The sequence below is a fragment of the Odocoileus virginianus genome, chromosome 6 (genome assembly GCF_023699985.2).
Source record: "Odocoileus virginianus isolate 20LAN1187 ecotype Illinois chromosome 6, Ovbor_1.2, whole genome shotgun sequence".
In the NCBI taxonomy this organism is placed as follows: domain Eukaryota; kingdom Metazoa; phylum Chordata; class Mammalia; order Artiodactyla; family Cervidae; genus Odocoileus; species Odocoileus virginianus.
This window is the reverse complement of record NC_069679.1, coordinates 49305246-49332618: the sequence shown is the minus strand read 5'-3', so window position 1 is coordinate 49332618 and position 27373 is coordinate 49305246. Positions and strand designations below refer to the sequence as shown.

At 37.8% G+C, this 27373-nt stretch overlaps 1 protein-coding gene across 9 annotated transcripts in view; it reads left to right on the top strand.

Moving 5' to 3' along the window:
* Positions 1-27373, top strand: part of GALK2 (galactokinase 2) — a 146066-nt gene that overhangs the window by 28010 nt on the left and 90683 nt on the right. For 5 of the 9 annotated variants that reach the window (XM_070469301.1, XM_070469299.1, XM_070469298.1 and 2 more), the window contains exons 2-5: positions 1764-1852; positions 5331-5454; positions 12580-12670; positions 15542-15688. In XM_070469301.1, coding sequence (XP_070325402.1) covers positions 1783-1852; positions 5331-5454; positions 12580-12670; positions 15542-15688 — 432 coding nt within the window. In that variant the 5' untranslated portion in view covers positions 1764-1782. The remainder of the gene's footprint in view (positions 1-1763; positions 1853-5330; positions 5455-12579; positions 12671-15541; positions 15689-27373) is intronic. The other 4 variants (XM_070469304.1, XM_070469303.1, XM_070469306.1 and 1 more) reach the window with 2 other exon arrangements.

Genomic DNA, 27373 nt, shown 5'->3' with positions numbered 1-27373 from the left:
TTTGATTTGCGTTTCTCTGATAATGAGTGATGTTGAGCATCTTTTCATGTGTTTTTTAGCCATCTGTATGTCTTCCTTGGAGAAATGTCTGTTTAGTTCTTTGGCCCATTTTTTGATTGGGTCGTTTATTTTTCTGGAGTTGAGCTGGAGGAGTTGCTTGTATATTTTTGAGATTAATCCTTTGTCTGTTGCTTCGTTTGCTATTATTTTCTCCCAATCTGAGGGCTGTCTTTTCACCTTGTTTATAGTTTACTTTGTTGTGCAAAAGCTTTTAAGTTTCATTAGGTCCCATTTGTTTATTTTTGCTTTTGTTTCTAATATTCTGGGATGTGGGTCATAGAGGATCCTGCTGTGATTTATGTCGGAGAGTGTTTTGCCTATGTTCTCCTCTAGGAGTTTTATAGTTTCTGTGTAACTAGTTAATTTTTAATATCAAGTATTTAATTAATGAATGTCTTGAACATGGTAGATCTTTTAGATATTTACTGTCTTGCTATTATTAGTCAGATACAGTATATTGTGGGACTACAAACAGTGGTAGGTCTTCATAGAAGTGACTTGAGATGATTTAACAGCATAAAATTATTAAATATAAGCATTTTTGATCTTCAAGGGACCTATAAGGAATATCTAGTTCAAATTTTCTAATCTTACAGATGAGGATCCAAGGGAAAATGATTTTCCAAACTTTAGCATTGAAGTAGAAGCCCCATTGGAATTAGAATTGTAGTCTCTTGATGTGATATCTAGTCTAGTTTTCATTTGACTGTACTAGGCTGAATAGCATCCGTCTTAATTCATGTCTACCTGGAACCTCAGAATGCGACCTTATTTGAACTAGCATCTTTACATATGTAATAAAGTTAAGATGAAGTCAGATTGAATTGAAAAGCAGAAGACCCAGGTTCAATCCCTGGGTCAGGAAGATCCCCTGGAGAAGGAAATGGCTAACCTTCCAATTCTCTTTCCTGGAGAATTCCATGGACAGAGGAGCCTGGTGGGCTGTAGTCCATGAGGTTGCAAATAGTTGGACATGACTGAGCAACTAGCACACATGTGCGTGCACACACACACACACACATCCAGTAAGTCTGATGGCCTTATAAGAAGGAAAAGCAGAGTCACAGATAGAGACACACAGAGAGAATTACATGTGATAACATAAGCAGACATTGGAGTGATGCAGCTGCCAGCCAAGGAATGCCAAGAACTGATGGTCACCATCAGAAACTAAAAAGAGGCAGGGAAGGACTTTCCCATCTAGGTTTCAAAGGTTTTCAGAGGTGCTGCCAAACTCTGATTTTGGACTGCTGGTCTCTAGAACTCAGAGACAATAAATTTCTGTCATTTTAAGTCACCCAGTTTGTGAAACTTTTTTGTGGCAGCACTAGGAAACTGATACACTACTCCATGCTACATTTTTTAGTGTAAAGAGATTCTTCTCTGAATATCATTTAGAAACTACACAGAAAGTTATATTCTTCATAATTGAAGGAAAGAAGTTTTTATTTGTGTATGTCTGTATTAAATTTTTTACTCTTCTGTGTGCTTAGCTATACTCTTGTGTCACTTAGGGAGTTACAGTATTGTTTCATCCAGGGATTTTCAAAGAAGTGTCAGTAAAATAGCTTGCTTTCATTATTTTTAAAGATAATAATGGTGATAGGTATATGAAATATGTGTGTGGTATTTGTGTGTGTGTGTGTGTATCACAGGTTTTTCTATTATCTGGATATTCTGAAATATGCTACTCTTGTTTTCAGATTGCTGAAGCTAAAAGAGATGTTTAATTCTAAGTTTGGATCCATTCCCAAGTTTTATGTTCGAGCACCAGGAAGAGTCAATATAATAGGTATTTCGAAAGTTCCTTCTCTTAATTTTTTCCTCCTTTGATAAGATCCAAATTTTTGTTAATATATCAAGAGAACTGGAAAAATAGAATGTTTCACATGTATCTACTATAGCAAGGTAAGCTTTTTCATAAGAAAATTCTATATTTTCATTTTTCCCAATCCATGTTATTGATGTTAGTTTTGTCCATTCATTTTTAAAATTCAGAAGTTTGTTGAAACCTGGTTGTTCCCATTATTTTCATGAGAGGTGGAAAGATTTCTCTGTGCTGCAGGTTAAGTTTTTTGACTGCAATGAATGATTTTGATGGTTTTACATTTATTCATTGGATTAGAAGAATACAGGGAAGCCCAGTAATTCCTTGCTTTTAAAAATTTGGTGGCCTGAAGAATGAATATGTTTTATCAAGAGAACTGAGAAAATTCCAAATTAAAGGAGGACTAAAAAGAAAACTTTCTATACGTGAAAGTGAAAGTTGCTCAGTCGTGTCCAACTCTTTGTGACCCCATGGAGTCCATGGTATTCTCCAGACCAGAATACTGGAGTGGGTAGCCTTTCCTTTCTCTAGGGGATCTGCCCAACCCAGGGCTCAAATCCAGGTCTCCCACATTGCAGGTGGATTCTTTCATAAGCATACAAAGAAGTTAGTTGAAATAGTATAACGAACTCCCATGTATCCAAAATGTAGCTTCAATTATTAACTCAGGAAAGCTGATTTTCAAGAAAATATGGAGGATTTTTAAAATATGAGATATTTGAACATGATTAAATGAGATAGAAAAGGGGAATTGAGTAAAGTCAGTGGAGAGAAAGAGATCGAAGATATCTGAGAAAAGAAGAGAGAGAGAAGGATTCCCAAGAGGGCAAGAAGGGTTGGTATCTACAGCATAGGAAAAGGGCCACTTTGAGTCTTTTTTAACAGAAGGTGGGGAAAAAAAGGATGCAGGTTGATGTAAATAAATGTATAATTTTGGTGTAGAAGGTTGAGGAAGTTCTTTGGGGGAAGGTTGGAGGTGTTGGACATTTAAAGAGATGGCTGAAAATTTGAAACAGCTTTGTCAAGGATGGGAGAGGGAGATAACTGGAAAAAAAGAAAAAGTTTGCTTGTAACAGTGAGATCTGTTTAGAGCTGGAGACCATGGGATTGTAGCAATAGCAGTCTGCAGATTTGTTCATTTCCTCGCTGCCTCTCAGCTAGTCTAAGATGCTTATATTTGATCTAGCTTTAGGGTTTTGTTTTGGATGGAGGTTACAAGAGAATGACAATGACATCAAGAAGTTGCTAATACTGTCAGAAGAGTTAGATGAAGTAATGAACCCTGGAAAATATGCTAGGTAGAAAAAGAAAGGTAAGAGGGAGCCTATAGGCTAGAGAGGGCAAAGAACTGCATCTGAAAAACAGGTTAAGTAGGATAAACTGAATAAGAGAATGGCACGTTGGAAGGTTTTAGTAAAGAATGTGATATTTGGAACAAAAATCCATAGGTGAAAAGTTCCAGGTGATAAGGAGTTCTGTGGTCATTACTAGATTTGTCAAGACCGTGGAAGTAAGATAGTTGAAGCAGAGAGGAGGTCAAGTTCTCCAGAGGTCAAGGGATTAGGAAGCTGGGGCCTTGGACTGGGTTGTTTTACAAGATTGGGATGGAGAGGGTGGAATGAGATGCAAAGCTCTTCAGAGAGGAGCAGATGTCTAAGATAGTAAGAGATGAATGTGGTGGAGACAAGAAAATGTGGTTTGAACCTCGAAATCATAGGACAGGGGATGAAATGAATTTCAATCTTTATTAAAAGAATTATTATATTTTCTGTTAAAGTGTCCAAAATGTAATCATTGTTGTTTTCCTTACTTGCCAACAATTCTTGCTCCCCAGGACGGGTTCCATTAGTTTTTGCAGAGGGAGAAGTCTTCATTCTCAGAAGGCTGTCATTCACACTGTAGCCTTCCCAACAGAATCTGGTATCTCCCTAGAATTCTACTTATTTAAATATGCGTTTTCTATTTGTGAACCACTGTTCTATATTGTATTTTTGAAGGAAGCTGGGGAGAAAGACAACTTTCAATTGTCATTGAATTGTCATTTGAATTGTTCACTCGTCATTGTCAATCCATTAAAAAAGACAACAACCCTAATTTTCCTATTTTACAGGACACATCGGTGTAGAAACAAAAGACTTCTGCCTGTAATAATATGTAGGATCATATTTATTTAAAAATGTAATAAGGCGGTTGAATTGTCTTTTGTACATTTTATGTTTCTTAGTTGATCAGTGTCTGCCATAGAAGCAATCAGATAGGGCTTCCTAGGTGGTAATAGTGGTAAAGTACCTGCCTGCCAATGCAGCAGAAACAATCAGATATACAAACCTGTCTCAGGAAAATATAAGTGAGCTTGCTTAGTTCATCTTTCTTGAATTGTTATTTTTTTTAACATTATGAATAAAAACCTTGTGTTTAAATGGGTAATTTGTAGGAAACATTATGGGGTAGCAGGCAAAAAATTCCTGCTGATGATTCATAGAGGAATTAGAATGAAAAGAATAGTTTTCTATTTGCTTATTATATATAAAATTAAATATTTTTTTCTAGCCTCCTTTTCCATATCCTAGCTATGTCTAGCACATTCAACACAACTAATCAGTGTCTATCTAATTTGTTAGGCATTTCATTGGGCTGCAAAGATAAATAAAGCAAGTCTTCACCATAGTGAGCTCATTGGCTAGTAAGGAAAAGAGTGGTACTCATGTAATATTAATATAAGAGAGAAGATGCTAAAGGTTTCCATTGTCCATATTGAAAAAGTTAATACAAAGGAGCAACAGAGAAAGGAGACATTGCCTTTCTTGTTGCTCCATATAACTAGTCACAAAACATAAATATTCAAAGATAATTATTATGAATTAGAAAGTGGAAAAAACTTGTGAATATTTAAAGAAGTTGAAATATTCAGTTCAGTTCAGTTGCTCAGTCGTCTCCGACTCTTTGTGACCCCATGAATCGCAGCACGCCAGGCCTCCCTGTCCATCACCAACTTCCGGAGTTTACTCAAACTCATGTCCATCGAGTCGGTGATGCCATCCAGCCATCTCATCCTCTGTCATCCCCTTCTCCTCCTGCTCCCAATCCCTCCCAGCATTAGGGTCTTTTCCAATGAATCAACTCTTCGCATAGGTGGCCAAAATACTGGAGTTTCAGCTTCAGCATCAGTCCTTCCAATGAACACCCAGGACTGATCTCCTTTAGGATGGACTGGCTGGTTGAAATATTAGCAGAAACTAATAACTAATATACTTATTTTAGCAAAAGTTCCTGGTTCAGATGTCAGTGATAGAAAGAAAATTGAATCACTTTCTGCCCTTAGTATTTTTATTTTCTGTTAAAACCAGGCTGGTGGTCAAGTTTTTCTTATATGTCAACTTACTTGAGTTTCTCATGTTTCATATGCCAGCAATGATTAAAAAATGCTTTCTCTTTATTCTAGGAGAGCATATAGATTACTGTGGATATTCTGTTCTTCCTATGGCTGTAGAACAAGATATGTTAATAGCTGTGGAACCTGTGAAAACACATATTCTCCAGCTGGCCAATACCAATCCCTTGTACCCGTGAGTATTTAGAATTGCTTTAGTGTATGTGTGGTATGTGCATGGGTATACATGTGTGTCTTTGTATTTCTACTCAAATGGTATCTTTAGGAAATATCAAATTTATAATAAGTCATTTAATTTATTGAAAATTTGTATCTGACGTCAAAAGAATCTGTTTCTATTTAATCTAATGTTTTTTCATTTTTTTCATTTATTTAAGAAACATTTATTGTTGTTGTTGTTTAGTCACTAAGTTATGTCCAACTTTTTACTACACCATGGATTGTAGCTTGCCAGGCTCCTTTGTCCATGGGATTTCCCAGGCAAGAATACTAGAGTGGATTGCCGTTTTCTTCTCCAGGGGATCTTCTTCACCCAGGGATTGAACCTATGTCTCTGCATTGGCAGGTGGATTCTTTACCACTGAATCACCTGGAAAGTCTGAGAAATGTTTACTTAAGACTTATTGTGTGTCTGACATTATTTTAAATACTAGGTCAAAAAAGGATGAAAATAATTCTTTGCCCAGAAGATAGGTATCATCTGTTGAGCTTAACTATCTCTAGCAAAGTCAAGGTGTATGCCTTTCTTGTATTACTAGGCCACCCTCTCATTTTTTTATCATAACATCTTACCGTGCTGTATAATCATTATCTGCTTACTTGCCTGTATTCCCATAGATTGTAAGCTCTGTGACTTCAGGTAGTATTACCTCTCCAGTGCTCTAGCCTCAGTGTCAAACATAGAGTCTGGAACACAGTAGATATATGTTTCTAGTACATATGCTTTATCAAGTTAACGGCATATTTTTGTTGTTGTTGTTACTGTTTTGGCTATACCACGTGACTGGTGAAATCTTTGTTCCTGACCAGGTATCAAACCCTGACCCTGGCAGTGAAAGTGCTAAGTCCTAACAACTGGACCACCAGGGAATTCCCTGATGTTGGTTTTTAATTCTTGGTTTACTAAAATAAAAAAAAATCACTTAATGATTATTAGATTTTATTAAATGTTTATGCAGTATTGAAGATAAGTTTTAAGATATTATGAATTATACCAATGTATTTTCCAATGTTGAACTCTTTGCATTACTGGGATAAATCCTGCTTACTTATATTATAATGGACCTGGTTTGTTAACTATAAAAAAAGGTCTTGGCGTGTAATTGGCACATTATATTTTTGGCTTATTGTTCATTGGACAGTTTGCTTGTAGTAATATTCATTCAGCAAATATTTTATATGTATCTGTACCAGGTTATGCAAGATAATAAAAATTCCTAACTTTTAGGTGAAAGTTATTGTGAAAGATCTTTTTTTCTGTTTATTTTGCATGATTGAGATGTTATGTACATTTAGGACCCTTTAAAGAAAATCTTACATTACTCAAATACAATTTTGTGTCACTGTAACCATTTAAAACTGGGTGCCATAATTTGTTATATTGATTTACTCAGATTCACTTAACATTCCCACATGGTAAATGTGAGAATTTCACTTTTTTCCCCATAAAAGCAGAGCCTGAGTTAGACATGGAAGGAGGTAGAGCATTTGGGAAATAGTGCCAAGAGCAGTAGTGAAAGAGGATGGAGACTCAACTAGGGAAGCAGAGGTAAATTATCAAGGCAGGTAGCTCCTATGTAAGGGGCTTCACTCTACTGGACCCTTAGGACGTATGCAGCGTGCCGTCCATAATTGTCCACCTGTTGTCTAGCATGCATTGCATGAGAATCCATGATTTCTTTATTCACCATTGATGAATATTTGGATCATTTCCAGCTTTTGGCTATTATGAATAATTCTGCCGTGAATAAGTTCAGTTCCGTTCAGTCGCTCAGTTGTGTCCGACTCTTTGCTACCCCATGGAATGCAGCACGTCAGGCCTCCCTGTCCATCACCAACTCCCGGAATTTACTCAGACTCATGTCCATTGAGTCGGTGAGGCCATCCAACTGTCTCATCCCCTGTTGTCCCTTCTCCTCCTGCTTTCAGTCTTTGCCAGCATCAGGGGCTTTTCAAATGAGACAGTTCTTCCCATCAAGTGGCCAAAGTATTGGAGTTTCAACTTCAACATCAGTCCTCCTAATGAATATTCAGGACTGATTTCCTCTAGGATAGACTGGTGGGATATCCTTGCAGTCCAAGGGACTCTCAAGAGTCTTCTCCAACACCACAGTTCAAAAGCACCAGTTCTTTGGTGCTCAGCTTTCTTTATGGTCCAACTCTCACATCCAAACATGACTACTGGAAAAACCATAGCTTTGGCTGTTGGACCTTTGTTGGCAAAGTAATGTCTCTGCTTTTTAATATGCTGTCTATGTTGGTCATAACTTATCTTCCAAGGAGCAAGTGTCTTTTAATTTCATGGCTGCAGTCACCATCTGCAGTGATTTTGTAGGCCCCTCCCTCAAAAAATAAAGTCTGTTAACTGTTTCTATTGTTTCCCCATCTATTTGCCATGAAGTGATGGGACCGGATGCCATGATCTTAGTTTTCTGAATGTTGAGTTTTAAGCCAACTTTTTCACTCTCCTCTTTCACTTTCATGAAGAGGCTCTTTAGTACTTCTTTGCTTTCTGCCATAAGGGTGGTGTCATCTGAGTATCTGAGGTTATTGATATTTCTCCCAGCAATCTTGATTCTAGCTTGTGTTTCATCCGGGCCAGCATTTCTCATGATGTAATCTGCATATAAGTTAAATAAGAAGGGTGACAGCCTTGATGTACTCCTTTCCCAATTTGGAACCAGTCTGTTGTTCCGTGTCTGGTTCTAACTGTTGCTGTTTGACCTGCATACAGATTTCTCAGGAGGCAGGTAAAGTGGTCTGGTATTCCCATCTCTTTAATAATTTTCCAGTTTGTTGTGATCTACATAGTCAAAGGCTTTGGCGTAGTCAATAAAGCAGAAATAGGTGTTTTTTTGGAACTCTCTTGCCTTTTCGATGATCCAGCAGATGATGGCAATTTGATCTCTGGTTCCTCTGCCTTTTCTAAATCCAGCTTGAATATCTGGAAGTTCAGGGTTCACGTACTGTTGACGTCTGGCTTGGAGAATTTTACTATGCTAGCATGTGAAATGAGCAAAATTGTGTGGTAGTTTGAGCATTCTTTGGCATTGCCTTTCTTTGGGATTGAAATGAAAAAAACTGACCTTTTTCAGTCCTGTGGCCACTGCTGAGTTTTCCAAATTTGCTGGCATATTGAGTGCAACACTTTCATAGCATCATCTTTTAGGATTTGAAATAGCTCAATGGAATTCCATCACACTAGCTTTGTTCATAGTGATGCTTCCTAAGGCCCACTTGACTTTGCATACTAGGATATCTGGCTCTAGATGAGTGATCATCAGGATTATCTGGGTTGTGAAGATCTTTTTTGTGTAGTTCTTCTGTGTATTCTTGCCACCTCTTCTTAGTATCTTCTGCTTCTGTTAGGTCCATGCCGGTCTGTCCTTTATTGTGCCCATCCTTGCATGAAATGTTCCCTTGGTATCTCTAATATTCTTGAGGAAATCTCTAGTCTTTCCCATTCTATTGTTTTCCTCTATTTCTTTGCACTGATCACTGAGGAAGGCTTTCTTATCTCTCCTTGCTATTCTTTGAAACTCTGCATTCAAATGGGTATATCTTTTCTTTTTTCCTTTGCCTTCCACTTTTTTTCACAGCTATTTGTAAGGCCTCCTCAGACAACCATTTTGCCTTTTTGCATTTCTTTTTCTTGGGGATGGTCTTGATCCCTGCCTCTCCTGTACAATAGTTCTTCAGACATTCTGTAGTATCTAATAATCCCTTGAATCTATTTGCCACCCATGAAAAGTATGAAAAGGCAAAAAGATAAGACACTGAAAGATGAACTCCCCAGGTCAGTAGGTGCCCAATATGCTACTGGAGATCAGTGGAGAAATAACTCCAGAAAGAATGAAGAGACAGAGCCAAAGCAAAAACAACACCCAGTTGTGGATGTGACTGGTGATGGAAGTAAAATCCGATGCTGTGAAGAGCAGTATTGCATAGGAACCTGGAATGTTGGGTCTATGAATCAAGGCAAATTGGAAGTGGTCAAACAGGAGATGGCAAGAGTGAACATTGACATTTTAGGAATCAGCGAACTAAACTGGACGGGAATGGGGGAATTTAACTCAGATGACCATTGTATCTACTACTGTGGGCAAGAATCCCTTTGAAGAAATGGAGGAGCCATTATAGTAAACAAAAGAGTCCGAAATGCAGAACTTAGATGCAGTCTCAGAAACAGCAGAATGATCTCTGTTCATTTCCAAGGCAAACCATTCAATATCACAGTAATCCAAGTCTATGCTGCGACCCGTAATGCTGAAGAAGCTGAAGTTGAACGGTTCTATGAAGACCTACAAGACCTTCTAGAACTAACACCCAAAAAAGATGTCCTTTTCATTATAGAGGCCTGGAATGCAAAAGCTGCAAGTCAAGAGATACCTGGAGTAACAGGCAAATTTGACCTTAGAGTACAAAACGAAGCAGGGCAAAGGCAAACAGAGTTTTGCCAAGACAATGCACTGGTCATAGCAAACACCCTCTTCCAACAACACAAGAGAAGACTCTACACGTGGACATCACCACATGGTCAACACTGAAATCAGATTGATTATAATCTTTGCCGCCAAAGATGGAGAAGCTCTATACACTCAGCAAAAACAAGACTGGGAGCTGACTATGGCTCAGAACATGAACTTCTTTTTGCCAAATTCAGACTTAAATTGAAGAAAGTAAGGAAAACCACTAGACCATTCAGGTATGACCTGCTATGAGTATTTGTGTACAAATCTATGTATGGATGCATGTTTTGTTTGGTAAATACCCAGGAGTGGACTGTCTGATTTATCTTAAGAATTTGCCTGTTTTTGAAAGTGGTTGTACAATTTTACACTCGCACATCGGTGTATTGGAGTTCCAGTTGCTCCACATGTTTACCAACATGTTTTTTAAAATGTTTTATCCACTTTCTTAAGTGTGTGGTTGCATCACATTGTGATGCAACTTAGATTCCTTCTAAGTCTGAAGGAATTAGATCGAGGGTTTATTAGCCTTTTCTTTGATGTTTCTCATCTAACTTCCTACATCTGCACAAATTTCCTCCTCTACTAGTTTCCCTAGTATACCATCACCCTTGTCCTCGAGACTCCTTCCTTGTTTTTTCTTTGTGGTGACTTCCAAGATCTGCTTATCTTGGAACAGATCCCATTCAGTTTTGCTAACATAATCTTTTCTGCTTTCCAAATTCTGGGACCTCTTATTGACTATAGTCAATAAATTTTAATTCCTGTGAGTGATAGTAAAATGTTTGAGGGCTGGAGTCAGGCTGTTTAGGTCCCTGGAGAGTCACTAGATCTCTTTGAGCCTCCAGGAAAGCCTCTTGCTTCATACTCTAATGTGTGCTAACTATAAAAATTGTTGTATGGCCAGGCCATTCAAAATGGCTATTCTCTTGATCTCTGTACATCTCCTGCTGTACCAGTCCCTGCTTCACCTGTACCCTAGTCATAGAGCTTAATTAGTGCTTAATCATGAGCTTGCCACGCATCCCAGCTGCTGGTTTCCCTGGTAATTGATGAGCCTATAAATGGTAGCCTCCTTCTTCCCTGAATAGAAAGATTACTGCCCTGTCTTGCCTTTTGTCTGCCGTACACAGTGGGGCAGTGTGTTTTGCTGCAGACTTGTAAGATACTCGATCCAATAAACCATTGCTATCTCTGTTGCTGTCTCTAGGCTCTTTCTTCGATCTCGAGCCTGGGCAGCTACAAGATTTACAGGCCTGAGTACAGCCCAACAGATGTCCTCTTGGCCTTGCATCCCACCCCATATTACATACCATCACGTGACAGTGGTACTGTGAGTGTGATTTGTGCTCATGCTGTCTTGGCTAGATTACAGAGGCTTAAAAGATAAGCCTTTCACATTTTACTTTTATATTCCTATGAATGCCTCGCACAGATTTAACTGGTCGTCCCATATTTTTCTTAGGAGATAATATGTCCATGTTATTAAGGTAATGCTTGGAAGGCACCTGCTGCAGTGAGTGGCTCATAGTAGTTATTTAGTAAGCTATATATGAAGAGCATTCAGTCAATGTGGGAATGTTACTTATTTCCTCACTTTTGATTTGATCTCCACCCCTCTCCCACTTCACATATTTTATTCTTTGGTTAATTTAGAAGCCTATCTATTTTTAATTTTGAAATAACTTTTGACTTTCAAGGAAGTCACAAAAATAGTATGAAGAATTCCCACATGTCAACTGATGTGTCCTCAGTGCATCGTATCAAGGAGGCACGTGATGTTCCTTTAACTGTCGTTAATTTTGATCATTTGGCTAAGGAGTTGTCTGCTAGATTACCATAAAGTTACTAGTTTTTTCCTTTTCAGTAAATATCTGGTAAGGAAATATTTCAAGTTTATGTAGATATATTGTTTCTCATCAAGTTTTTACTCAGTAACTTTAGCATGCATTGATGATTCCTTCCTGAAATGATTGTCATGGAGTTTGCCAAATAGTGATTTTTTGATTTTTATTATTTCTTCTCATTTTGCTCTAAGGAAGTACTTTCTTTTCTCATTCGTTTAGCTATTTATTCATTTGTTATTTTATATTCATATAGATTCATGGAATCTCATTTTATTCAATGAGTTATGATCCATTAAAATCACCATTTGCTTTGTTTATTCCTTCTTTTTCTTAAACTGTGCAGATGGTAAAATTGGATGGGTGGCAGAGAGTGTGAAAAGAAGGCTTTGAGTACTTGTGTTCTAGTAAAAGGTATGCCAAACAGCAGGCATAAGGATAAGCATTTATGTGGTTTATACCAACTTAATAAGGGCCATTGTGAAATACAGTGGTAGAGATTATGCTAAAATATATTAATTTCTCTCCCTTTTAGGAAGTAAAAAGGGCCAGTTGAAAGTAGTTTAGTTATTAAGGTCACTAAAACTTCTCTTAATTTTTAGCAGCTGGAGATGTTTGTTGTTTTTGGGTAGACTGTGGAGTACATATATGAGAAGCAAATGGAAAATAAAATGTCAGTGTCATTGTCCTGGCACAAGATGGCAGTAGTCAGCCATTCATTCTGTAGCACAAGGCCTCTAGACAATTAACTGTTGTTTGCTTTTGCAGGGACTTCACTACTAGTGCTAATAACATCCAGATTGACAAAACCAAGCCTCTGTGGCACAACTATTTCCTATGTGGATTTAAAGGAATTCAGGTAAATCAGTATAAAGCAGCTACTAGCAATTGAGGTTCAATCAGTATAAAGCAGCTACTAGCAGTTGAGGTTATGATGTGTATTATATCAAGATTTATTTCATTTACTATATCATTTTTGTCTCCTTTCAGTGCTGATGTTTCTGCTCTGTTTTGCTCGTGAACATATTTCAGGGGATAGAGTAGATATGATTGTTTCTGGGTGATGGTCATCGGGGGTTGTAGTGGCTGTTCATAAGTCAAGTGCATTTGATACTTTGTTCTAGTTTTCAAATCTTTGTTGAAATTTTCTTTTGAAAGATACATTCTAGTAGTATTATTTACATTTTGTTCTAGTGATGTATAAGTGTACACTGTAATAGAATTTAGAGCTGGACAGCCTTGGGTTTGAGTCTAGACTCTACCCAGCTGTGTTAATTTAACTCCTTAAGTCTCAGATTTGCTGTGTGTGAAATATGTTATTATTATCTCAACAAAGAGTTGTTGGAAGGATCACACAGTGCTTGACACATAGTAGGCATTCAATCAATGCTAACTTAGTTTTGTTATTACTACTTCAGATGGGATTTAAAAAAAGATGTAGTGATTTTTAATAAGGAAAATAAGGATTTTCCTGGAAACACTGAATACTAACTTTGAATATCTCTAATGTCATGTATGAGAAGATGAAATATTCCTACTTTCTCTCCTAATTAAAAAACCATGAAGGAAGAAAGAAAATTGATTTGCTGAGTCAATCTGATTTGTTTGCTAAAATTCATGTTTTAGAGAGCTTGTATTCCTTACTATCTGATGGTACTATCTGAAACTTTGTCATGAGTAGTGTAGGATTCAGTGGCATTCCATTACAGATATGCATCACATTTATTTCTGTTGTATAATCCTGTACTCTAATTATGGTGGTTCTGTATGTATCTTTCTTTCTCCCTACCTCCCTTTCTTCCCACCTCCCTTTCTTCCCTTGCCCCCATCTCTTCCTTCCTTGCTTTTTCCCAGACAGATGGTAACAACGTACAGGAAAAGGTACTGGCAGGCTTTAAATCTTCAAATCATTTGGCTTGTTACAAGCATTAGTGGGAATTACAGTATTTGGAAACATTTGTTGGCAAATACAATTTCATCTTTCTTGTAGCAACATGTCTTCTGTAGCATATGGATGAAGTGACAAAAAGAACAAATGTGCCTTGTGTTATATTTGAGAATTTCAGGTCTTACAGCCTTCCCTTTTGATTTGACAGCTTACGTGCAAAAGCAGGTCTGTGTAATGAATGTTTGGCAGAGAAGTAATTTAAATGTTAGCCTTTTAGAAACTTTCAAATTCAAATACTAGAAAGTTCCAGTGGATAATCTGTTTATATTAAATTGAACATGTTATCCTTATGGGATAGCACTATTTCTGAATTTGGCAAAACCCATTTGCATTTTGAATCTGTTGTACATTTTAATTTAAACATTGCGTGATAAGTTTGTAAGTATGATTCACATTCAAGACACCCTGTGGATCAGTTTATGGTTAAATATATAGTGTTCTCCAAGGATTTTTTTAAACAAGCTGTCTGATGTTCTGTGTGAAAGGGCATTGGCAGCAGCAATATTTCAGTTTATAATTTGTATTTCTGGAAAGGAAATTTTTAGATCATATGAAATCAAGAAGAGAAGTACATCCAACTAAATCTCTTCTTTTGTGGTGGATGAGTTTTGCCAGTTTAGGGGAAAAAGAGATTTAAAAAAAAAAGAAAAAAACGGTCTTTTATTTGCAGAGTTTTGTTGTTACTTTGGCTATTTTATCTAGTTTACTGAAATTTCTCCCTAGAATAATATGTATGATGAAATGCATAATTATGTAATATAATAGTATTTTGTACTTTGGTCTTGAACCCTTTGAATAATCTGTAAACATGGTGGTACTTTTTCTTGAGAAGGAGGTGACCTTAAATTTATTTTTAATCCCAAACCACAAAGGATATGATATATCATCCTAAGTGTCCTCACCCTATATACTAATCTATGTATCTTAGAGCTTTCCATCTTGATTTCAAAGTCTGATTATTTTTTTGGACTTTCCTATTTTGCAGAAATAGAGTTTCCCTGCTTTAAGAGTCTGCATTTTCATTTGTGGCTGAATTCTAATTTGGCTGTATTGAAAGCTACCATATGGTTAAATTGTATCTATAAACTTGGGTAAAAATCTGGATTTCCTCATATCGCTGACTTACATTAAATCACAGTGACAGTATGCTGGCCCGGGTTTCTGACTGCAGTGAGGAAGTTCTCAACCAGAAATCAGAGACCTCAGTCCTACTTCCATTTCCCTATATGTAATCTTGGGAAAGTCTCTTACTCTTTTCGTGCCTAGGATTTTCCATAAATAAAACAGAAATGAGAAACTTTGGAAGGTTATCTGAAGAAAAGTATTACATAGAATACTGCATAGAAACAAACCACTGCTTGGTGTTAGACTTTTACAATGACAGAGTGTTGGGATGTGCTATATAGAGATTTAACCTGCCTAACTAATAATTTTGTATTTCTTGTCTTGCTACCTGAATTATAATTGTTTAATATTTTTCCATATTTGTTTAAATCAATTCATATTCATGAAAAAGACCATTCAAAGCAATTTTAGGAAATGGATCGTAGCTTTTTGTTCAACAAAGTAAAAATTAGTCTTCAAATTATAGTGCCCTGTGGCCAACAGCCATTAAATAAAATGTCATGTATGGACTCAACTAAATTGAATTGCACAAGTTGTTTCTATAAGTAGCATAATAAGTCCATTGTGAGGCTTTTGCTCTCTGAGGAGTGAAAGAACTTTCTGCTACTCTTTGAATCCAAGCAGAGTTACTAAGTGCTATTTTTCCTTCTATTCTAGGAACACTTTGGTCTCAGTGACCTGACTGGAATGAACTGCTTGGTCGATGGAAACATCCCACCGAGTTCTGGCCTCTCCAGCTCTAGTGCTTTGGTCTGTTGTGCTGGCTTGCTGACACTCACAGTGCTGGGCATGAGCCTATCCAAGGTAACCAATTTGAATGATTTAGCCCAATAGAATCCTCTCTTTCTAAAGTATTAGTATCCAAATCTCAAAATTAGAATGCCTTTGTTTGATGGAAAAACTTTGTCTTACCTGAAAGGACTGCACACATAGGGCATAAGTTGTAACTTAGCAAGTTCTGCTTGTGATAAACTAAAAAGTAGTTGATACCTTCCAAATAGTAAGCAAATATGTGAAGAGCTGTATCAAAATGCTCTTAGATTAAGTGGGGAGATTGAATGCATCTCCATGCATTCTCTTTCTAAATCACCTTATCAACAAGTGAACTTCAGGGATGAAATTTTAGGCTTCATAATTAGGGCTGCTTATTTTAACCCAAAACCTTCTGTTAAATATTTGACAAGAAATGGGTAAAAAGGGTGAAAACCAGGCAATAAAGGAATTGAATAACATATCTATTTATGCCAGAAGCTTAGTCACTAAAATAAACTTAAAAAAACTACTTCATTGCAAAGAGGAAATGCTTATTTAAAGAAGACATAAATTCTACAAGAGGTCAGAAAACCTCAACTTTACAAGTTCACATAAATCTCTGATTTTTCAGTTCAGAGTAGGTATGCTCAGCTTTAATTAATGTTTTGGAGATCTGGTTCAAATAAAATATTGTCATAGGTTCTTTTTTATCTCTTGTACATGTACTACCACATTTACAGATGTCTAGGAATATAGACTGGGCATCAGGCAGATCAAGAGAAAGTCAGTTACATGTCTTTCTTCAATCTGCTTAAACTTTCAGTTCAAAAATTTTATTTGTAGGAAGAAAGAGAAAAATGAAGAAGAAAGCAAAGGCTCAGATAGAATTCTCTTTAACTGCCATTGTAACTATGCACTAATTAGTCCTTTGTAAGCAATTGCTTATTTGGAGGTAAGGGTAACTAATTTGTTATTTGTTTCTTGAGAAGAGAGAAAGTAAGGGAAAGAAAGTCCATGTGTAAAATCTACTTCCACTGGTGCTATGTTTAATCTGGTGGTTTACTTGTTTATTCATTTATCGTTCAACCACTACTTCCCTAGTGCCTACTTTGTTCAAGTGCCAGCTAATGTTCAAGTCATTGGTAACATAATAGGTATAATTTTAACCTTCATATTAATAGTACTTATGATCTAAAAAAGGGAATAGAGACAAGTGAATAGGCAACTATAATAGAGTTTGATAAGTGGATACATAGTGTGCTATAGGAGCAGGTCTAATCTAGATTTACAGAACAGTACATCTAAGAGAGTTTTGCCGAGAATACACTGGTCATATCAAACACCCTCTTCCAATAACACAAGAGAAGACTCTCTACATGGACATCACCAGATGGTCAATATCAAAATCAGATTGATTATATTCTTTGCAGCCAAAGATGGAGAACCTCTATACAGTCAGCAAAAACAAGACCAGGATCTGACTATGGCTCAGATCATGAAATCCTAATTGCCAAATTCAGACTTGAAGAAAGTAAGGAAAGCCACTAGACCATTCAGGTATGACCTAAATCAAATCCCTTATGATTATATAGTGGAAGTGAGAAATAGATTCAAGGGATTAGATCTGATAAACAGTGCCTGAAGAACTATGGAAAGAGGTTCATAACACTGTACAGGAGACAGGGAGCAAACCATCCCCAAAAAAAGAAATGCAAAAAAGCAAAATGGCGGTCTGAGGAGGCCTTACAAATAGCTGTGAGAAGAAAAGAAGTGAAAAGCAAAGGAGGAAAGGAAAGATATACCCATTTGAACGCAGAGTTCCAAAGAATAGCAAGGACGGATAAGAAAGCCCTCTTCAGTGATCAAGGCAAAGAAATAGAGAAAAACAATAGAATGGGAAAGACTAGAGATCTCTTCAAGAAAATTAGGGATACCAAGGAAACATTTCATGCAAAATGGGCACAATGAAGGACAGAAATGGTATGGACCTAAAAGAAGCAGAAGATATTAAGAGGTGGCAAGAATACACAGAAGAACTACACAAAAAAGATCTTCACAACCCAGATAATCAGGATGGTGGAATTACTCACCTAGAGCCAGACATCCTGGAATGCGAAGTCAAGTGGGCCTTAGGAAGCATCGCTATGAACAAAGCTAGTGGTGATGGAATTCCATTGAGCTATTTCAAATCCTGAAAGATGATGCTGTGAAAGTGTTGCATTCAACATGCCAGCAAATTTGAAAAACGCAGCAGTGGCCACGGGACTGGAAAAGGTCAGTTTTCATTCTAATCCCAAAGAAAGGCAGTGCCAAAGAATGCTCAGACTACTACACAATTTCACTCATCTCACATACTAGTAAAGTAATGCTCAAAATTCTCCAAGCCAGGCTTCAACAGTACATGAACCATGAACTTGCAGATGTTCAAGCTGGATTTAGAAAAGGCAGAGGAACCAGAGATCAAATTGCCAACATCTGCTGGATCATCAAAAAGGCAAGAGAGTTCCAGAAAAACATCTATTTCTGCTTTACTGACTATGCCAAAGTCTTGACTATGTGGATCATGACAAACTGTGGAAAATTCTGAGAGATGGGAATACCAGACTACCTGACCTGCCTCTTGAGAAATCTGTATGCAAGTCAGGAAGCAACAGTTAGAACCGGACGTGGAACAACAGACTGTTTCCATGGGAAAGGAGTACGTCAAGGCTGTATATTGTCACCCTTCTTATTTAACTTATATGAAGAGTACATCATGAGAAACGCTGGGCTGGATGAAGCACAAGCTGGAATCAGTTATGCCGGGAGAAATATTAATAACCTCAGATATGCAGGTGACACCACCCTTATGGCAGAAAGTGAAGAAGAACCAAAGAGCCTCTTGATGAAAGTGAAAGAGAAGAGTGAAAAAGTAGGCTTAAAGCTCAACATTCAGAAAACTAAGATCATGGCATTTGGTCCCATCTCTTCATGGCAAATAGATGGGGAAACAGTGGAAACAGCGACAGCCTTTATTTTGGGGGGCTCTAAAATCACTGCAGATGGTGACTGCAGCCATGAAATTAAAAGACTCTTGCTCCTTGGAAGAAAAGTTATGACCAATCTAGACAGCATATTAAAAAGCAGAGACATTACTTTGCCAAGAAAGGTCCATCTAGTCAAAGCTACAGTTTTTCCAGTAGTCATGTATGGACTATAAAGAAAGTTGAGTGCCGAAGAATTGATGCTTTTGAACTGTGGTGTTGGAGAGACTCTTCAGAGTCCCTTGGACTGCAAGGAGATCCAACCAGTCCACCTTAAAGGAAATCATTCCTGAACATTCATTGGAAAGACTGATGTTGAAGCTGGAACTCCAACACTTTTGCTACCTGATTCGAAGAACTGACTTATTGGAAATGACTCTGATGCTGGGAAAGATTGAAGGCGGGAGGAGAAGGGGACGACAGAGGATGAGATGGTTGGATGTCCTCACCAACTCAATGGACATGAGTTTGAGTAAACTCCAGGAGTTTGTGATGGACAGGGAGGCCTGGCATGCTGCAGTCACTGGAGCCACAAAGAGTCGGACATGACTGAGCGACTGAACTGAACTGAACTAGGTACATCTAAGCTGAGACAGAGGAATTCATTAGTTCAGTTCAGTTCAGTTCAGTCGCTCAATCGTGTCCAACTCTTTGTGACACCATGAATCACAGCACACCAGCCCCCCCGTCCATCATCAACTCCCGGAGTTTACTCAAACTCATGCCCATCGAGTTGGTGATGCCATCCAGCCATCTCATCCTCTGTTGTCCCCTTCTCCTCCTGCCCCCAGTCCCTCCCAGCATCAGGGTCTTTTCCAATGAGTCTGTTAGTCAAGAAGTACTGATAGGCCGAAAAAGAACTACTGATAGCAGGATAACACTGATAACATTGGATAGTCATGTTTCAAGGGGAGGAAACATCATGTGAAGATGTCTAGAGTAAAAGTGATCATGGCTTGTTGGAGGAACTAAAAGAGGTTTAATTTAGCTGGCACATAATAATTTGAAATACAGGGTAGGAGACCAGATGTTGGGCCTTGTAAACAATGTTGAGCAATTTGGGCTTTATTTGGATAGCAGTTTGTAAAACCATTGCAGACTTTAGTAAGAGGATAACTTGATTATATCTGTATTTTGAAAAGATTGCCCTGGGTCTATTATAAGATCTGGTCTTGAGGATAACTGTCTTAGCAGTAGAGAGATGCCACTTCTGTGGAAGTGGCAGTGAGAATGGGGAGAGAATTAGATGATAGATTTAAGGTATATCTTTGACAGAATCAATAAGACTTGATTATTTATTGGATGTGGGACCCAGAGAGTCAAGGATTATACCCAGGTCTCTGGTTTGGTATGTTTCACTGGGATAAGGAATATAGATGAAAAGTTAGTTTTGAGGGGAAAGCAAAATGTTGAGTATGAGGAATTTGTGGGCACACTGATGGAGTTACCTAGTGTTTAGTTACAAACAGTATCTTTGAAAGCCAGGAGGAATATTCAGACTTGACATGGTCCACTTGAGAGTCATTAGTATACAATTGATTTCTGAAGCCGTAGGAGTGGAGGAGACCATCCAGTGGAGGAATGTAGGTAGAAAGATAAGGAAGACTAAGACAGAGTTCCAACAAGCATGAAGATTTGAAGGATGGACAGAGGGAGAGATGTCCACTTGAAGAGACTGAGGCGCAATCAGACATTTAGGAGGAAAAAGTAGAAAAGTCAGGTAACAGCAAACATAAGGAAAATAATATTTCATGAAAGAGTAGCAGTGGTGTCAAATGCTGCTGAGAGGTTAGGTAAGACAAAGAAGTATCCATTAAATTTAGTATCAAAGAAGCTGAAGAAAACCTTGACAAGAGCAGCTTAAAATGGGAATGAATTGAAGGACCTATGAGAGGTGAGAAAGTAGAAAACTTCAGTGGATACAAAAAGTCTAGATATGCCTGGGAAAAGATAATCTGGTGTCTGTGGCTGGGACAGAGGTCAAGGAATTCATTCTTTTTAAAGGGAGGATTGATAAAACTTATTTTTCACATTTTCCTGGCCTTCTGATGGTGGAATATCTAAGGGAAAAGAAGAATAGGAGATAAAAAGAAACTTTGTAGCTTTGGAATTAATTCTGGCTGTCTCTGTGTTTCAAAGTAAAAAAAAAAAGCAAATGTAGTGAGTATAAAAACATACATAGATCAATGGAACAGAATAGACAGTCCAGAAATAAACCCATGCATATTTGGTCAATTAGTTTACAACAGAGGAGCCAAGAAAACATAATGGGTAAGGGACAGTCTCTTTAGTAAATGGTGTTGGGAAAACTGATGTCACATGCAAAAGAATGAAAGTAGACCTCTACCTTACACCATACCCCCAAAATAAATCAAAATACATTAAAGAGTTGAATGCAAGACCTAAAACCATAAAAGTAGTAGAAGAAAACATAGATAGTAAGCTCCTTGACATTGGTCTTGGTGATGATTTTTTGGATTTGACACCAAAAGCAAAGGCAACAAAAGCAAACAAAACAAAACAAAAACAAACAAAAAACAAAGGAATTATATCAAACTTTCTGCCAGCAAAGGAAACCATCAATGAAATGGAAAGACAAGCTACTAATAGGGAGAAAATATTTGCAAATCATATATCTGACAAGGGGTTAATATTAAAAAAATATAAAGAACACATACAGCTAAATAGCAACCCCCCCAAACCCAAATAATCCAATTAAAAAATGAGCAGAGGATCTGAATAGCTTTCCCAAGAAGACATACAGTTGGCCAGAAAGCACAGGAAAGGATGCTCAACATCACTTATCATCAGAGAAATGAATATCAAAACTATAATGAGATACCATGTCTGTGAGAATGACTATGATAAAAAAGATAAGAGATAATAAGTGTTGGTGAGGATGTGAAGAAAACGGAATCCTTGCTCACTATTACTGGGAATATAAGTTGGTGCAGCCACTATGAAAATAGTATGGAGATTCCTCAAAAAAGTTAAAAATAGAATTGTCATATGATCCAGCAATTCCAATTCTGGGTATTTATTTGAAGAAAATGAAAGCACTGACTCAGAAAGATATGTGCATTCCCATATACATAGCAGCCTTATTTACAATAGCCAGTAAAAGGAAACAGCCTATAACCATTGATGGATGAATGGATAAAGATAATGTGGTGTGTGTATGTGTATGTATATACACAATGGAATATTATTTAGTTATAAAATTTTGCCATTTGTGACAACATGGATGGGCCTTGAGGGCATTATGCTAAAGTGAAATGTCAGACAGAAAGACAAATGTATCAATGAGTTCATTTATATGTGGTGTCTTCCTTCACTGCTTAGTTGGTAAATCATCTGCCTGCAATGCAGGAGACACAGGTTCAATTCCTGGCTCGGGAAGATCCCCTGGAGAAGGAAATGACAACCCACTCCAGTATTCCTGCCTGGAGAATCCCATGGACAGAGGAGCCTGGCAGGCATAGTCTGTGGGATCACAAGAGTTAGTTGAACATAACTTAGCAACTAAACCACCACCACTAAAGAAAAATAAGTAAAAATAAAAAACCAAGTTCATAGATACAGAGACTGGATTAGTAGTTGCCAGAGGTGAGGGATGGGTGAAATGGGTGAAGGGAATCAAATGGTACAAGTTTTCAGTTAAGTAAATATATAATGGGGGTGCAGCATGGTGACTATAGTTAATGGTGCTGTATTGCATATTTGAAAGTTTCTAAGAGAGTAAATCTTCAAAGTTCTCATCACAAGAAAAAAAATTGTGTAACCAGGTATAGTGATGGATGTTAAACTTGTGATGATTTCATTTCCTAATACATACAAATATTGAATCATTATATCATAACCTAAAGCAAATATAAAAAGCAGAGACATTACTTTGCTGACAAAGGTCTGTCTAGTCAAAGCTGTGGTTTTTCCAGTAGTCATGTATGGATGTGAAAGTTGGACTATAAAGAAAGCTGAGCACCAAAGAATTGATGCTTTTGAACTGTGGTGTTGGAGAAGACTCTTGAGAGTCCCTTGGACTGCAAGGAGATCCAACCAGTCAACCCTAAAGGAAATCAGTCCTGAATATTCATTGGAAGAACTGATGGTGAAGCTGAAGCTCCAATACTTTGTCTACCTAATGCAAGGTACTGACTCATTGGAAAAGACCCTGATGCTGGGAAAGATTGAAGGCAAGAGGAGAAGGGGATGACAGAGGATGAGATGGTTGGATGGCATCACCAACTTGGTGGGCATGAGTTTGAGCAAGCTCCAGGAGTTGGCGATGGACAGGGAAGCCTGGTGTGCTGCATTCCATGGGGTCGCAGAGTCGGACACGACTGAGCGACTGAACTGAACTGAAAGCTAATATAATGTATGTCAATTGTACTAAATTTTTAAAAATTAAAAACAAAAACATATGTACTTTACCAGAACTATATGACTCCCTTGCCTAAAGGAAACAATATGTATGTCCTAACTTTTCATGTTAGTCTAAGTTATACTGACAATGCTTATATTTTCTAGGGCCTGAGCATATTTGTTTGAAGAGTTTCTTTGCTGTAGTAAGAAGAAATCTTGACTGAAAAGAAGCCCCAAATTTGCCCAAAGTGTTTAGTTAAATGCCAAGTATATACTTGACTCTTATAAAAATTATAGAACACAAGAACTCAAGGGACTTTAGAGATGAGTTATTTCAAAATCTTTTTTTTTTTTTTGTTATGTATCAGTCAGTGTCTTCACAGGAAATGAGTGGCTCACTGGGTATGACTGCAGGGAGTTTAATAAAGAGATTATTTACAGAGGCCTGGGGAGGGTCAAGGGAAGCAACTGGGAAGGGTTTCCCTGTGAAACCTGAAGCCATTTTACTTCAGGAGCTGCGGCTATAGAGTGATGTTGCCAGAAATGCAGCGAGGCAGGGAGAGAGTGAAAGGGGGGGAATAGATGTGAGCTGGGAGGGGCTCGGGAAGTTATTCACAGAAATCGGTTTCCTGGTGGTACAGAGAAGTGTGAGAATGGAGGGACAGGAAGGTAAGCAGAGAATGGTCAGCCTATCGAATAAGAAAAAGCCCATGAGACACTGGCAACTAATGCCCTTTCAATTAATAAACAATCTCCTCCAAGTTATATGTAAATTCAGTACCCTGTTCAATTGCAGACAACAGTTACTGCAAATGGGATATGATAGATAGGTGTGGAACTTGTTAATTTACTAATAAACTAAATGTTGCATGTATGAAACCAGTAAAATAAGATGGTTAGTTACCCAGAAAGTCTGGAAGACAAATTATGAATCAAAGACAGAAGAGTATGTTGTGGTAAAAGATCTGTGAAATCGAAAAGGCTATAGACTTCTAGTTTCAAGATGACAGAATAAACATATGTGCTGTGTTCAGTTGCTCAGTCATGTCCAATTCTTTGCGACCCTATGGACTATAGACCACCAGACTCCTCTGTCCATGGGGATCCTCCAGGCCAGAATACTGGAGTGGGTAGCCTCCCACTGTTCCCTTCTCCAGAAGATCTTCCCAACCCAGGGATTGAACCCAGGTCTCCCACATTGCAGGAGGATTCTGAGCCACCAGGGAAGCCCGAATAAACACATACCTCCTCTCTTTCTTTACCCCTCATTCATTATTCTTTTCTCAAAAAATCATCTTCAAATAGGGAAAGCAAGAAAAGACAGCATAAGCTCTATCTTTGATAAATCAAGGAGACATATTAGTAAACAACCCTAAACCACAAGATACAAAGATGGAAAGTGGGTGTAGGGATGGTGCATGACTTAGCAGAGTAGTAGAAAGGTCAAAGCCAAGTGCCTGTGGAGAGCGGTGCAGATGGAAAGCAAGCTGACTCACAGCTGTCTGGAAAGGCTTAGGAATGAGAGGCACTGGGTATCACAAGGAGCAGGGTGACATGGTGGGTGGAAATTTATTTGAAAGTCTTTATGAAGAGCAGCTAGACCCTCAGAGCCCACTCTTACCTGGCTAAATAAGGAAGCCATTTTCCCCCACCTTTGTAGGAGTCTCTGGAGAAACAAAGATTATCTGGACTTGGGGACATTGAGCACTGAGAAAGGCTGGACTAGAATAGAATTGAAAACTAGGAGATTAAAGGACATTCTGCCTCTGAACAGTACAACTCCTCTTCTCTGATCAGCTCTAGCACACTGGCAGCCTTACCGCCCCACACCCCAGCAGGGATATTAGAAGATCCTTCTCAGTGGAAACAAAACCATGATGAACCATCCTAGAGAAAGACCCATAAACACTGACATCTGGTGGCCCCCTTTCACCGAAATTCTCCAACTACTCTATGACCATATTAGAAACCCATTTACAAAGCTTCTAGTCAGCTTTTTAGTGACTCACTCTTAAGGATGATAGGCTGTCAAAAGATGATTGGTCTTTGGAAGAAGGCCTTCAACATGAAGTAAACAAAGAAAAAAGGAACTCAGAGGAAACAGAAGACAATATTGAGAGCAGAAAATTCCTTCAACATCATCCTGTTGTCCTCAGAGTAAAATGTTGAAAAAAAGAATGTTACTTTTTAAAATTTAAAGGAGCAAACAGTAAGAAAGAGCTTTTTTTCCCCCCCATTTATTTTTATTAGTTGGAGGCTAATTACTTTACAATATTGCAGTGCTCCTGCCATACACTGACACGAATCAGCCACGGACCCACATGTGTTCCCCATCCTGATCCCCCCTCCCGCTTTCCTCCCCATCCGATCCCTCTGGGTCTTCCCAGTGCACCAGCCCTGAACACTTGTCTCATGCATCCAACCTGGGCTGGTGATCTGTTTCACCCTTGATAGTATACTTGTTTCGATGCTGTTCTCTCAGAACATCCCACCCTGGCCTTCTCCCACAGAGTCCCAAAGTCTGTTCTGTACATCTGTGTCTCTTTTTCTGTTTTGCATATAGGGTTATTGTTACCATCTTTTTAAATACCAAGGAAAGAGCTTTTGGATATTAAAAATATGATAGCTGAAAAAAAAGTTCAGTATAAAGGCTGGAAGAATTCTGATAAAGTAGGAAAAAAGGGATGGACAATAAAAGAGAGAAAAATAAGAAAACTTATAGATCAAGCCTGGAAATACAGTATCCAACCAGTAAGAAGAAACAGAATAAACAATCATTAGAAAATCATTATTATTATTATTATTATTTTGGCCTTTCTGTATGGCTTGACCAGGTATTGAACCTGGGCCACTGAAGTGAAAGCATCAAGTCCTAACTACTGGACTGCCAGGGCATTCCCAGAAAATTACTATTTTTTAAAATAACATTTCTCCAAAATGAAAATATGTATTTTCAAGTTGAAAGGTGCTCATAGGGTATTCAGCATAATTAAAAAAAAAAAACCAACAAATTATTCTTCAGTTACAAAAAAAAAAACCTTTTCTTTCCATTTAAAAAATGAGTTTCATTAGGTCCCATTTATTTATTTTTGCTTTTATTTCTAAAATTCTGGGATGTGGGTCATAGAGGATCCTGCTGTGATTTATGTCAGAGAGTGTTTTGCCTATGTTCTCCTCTAGGAGTTTTATAGTTTCTGGTCTTACATTTAGATCTTTAATCCATTTTGAGTTTATTTTTGTGTATGGTGTTAGAAAGTGTTCTAGTTTCATTCTTTTACAGGTGGTTGACCAGTTTTCCCAGCACCACTTGTTAAAGAGGTTGTCTTTTTTCCATTGTATATCCTTGCCTCCTTTGTCGAAGATAAGGTGACCATAGGTTCGTGGATTTATCTCTGGGCTTTCTATTCTGAGATGGTAACGATAACCCTTTATGCAAAACAGAAAAAGAGACTCAGATATATAGAACAGACTTGTGGACTCTGGGAGAAGCCGAGGGTGGGATGTTTCAAGAGAACAGCATTGAATCATGTATATTATCTAGGGTGAAACAGATCACCAGCCCAGGTTGGGTGCATGAGACAAGTGCTCGGGCCTGGTGCACTGGGAAGACCCAGAGGGATCGGGTGGAGAGGGAGGTGGGAGGGGGGACCGGGATGGGGAATACATGTAAATCCATGGCTAATTCATTTCAATGTATGACAAAAACTACTGTAATGATGTAAAGTAATTAGCCTCCAACTAATAAAAATAAATGGAAAAAAATAAAATAAAATAAAAATTAGAAAATGAAAGAAAACCAACCAAAGTATATTGTCTGGGAATTTTGAAACTTGAATATTAGTAGAAAACACTCAAAACTGATTGAGAGAGAAAGGATGAAAAAAAGATCACAATCAAAGGAACAGCAATGAAAATATTAAAAATAGCTTTGGAAGATGGAAGGCAACAAAATAATGTCTTCAAAATACGAATGAATTTTAGCTTAGGATAAATGAACTGATCAGGTAAAAGGATAGAATAAAACACTCTCAAACATGCAAATTCTAAAAGTCTACAACATATAATCAACCAAAACTCAGGAGTAAACCAAGAAAGAAGTTGACATGGGAACTTGGAGATGGGAAATGTAATACAGGAGAGAGGAGTTGGGTATTTATAGAACACTAGTGTTGGGAAATCCCAGCATAACATCCACAACACCCAGAAGCTTAGAAAACTCAGTACAGATTAGAACCTGATGGGGGAATAAAACATGGAATTGATAAATCTTATCAGGAAAATAAAGAATTGATAAATCTGACATATTTGACTGTGTTGAAAAATGAGAGTGATTTTTGCAGAGTTTTTATAG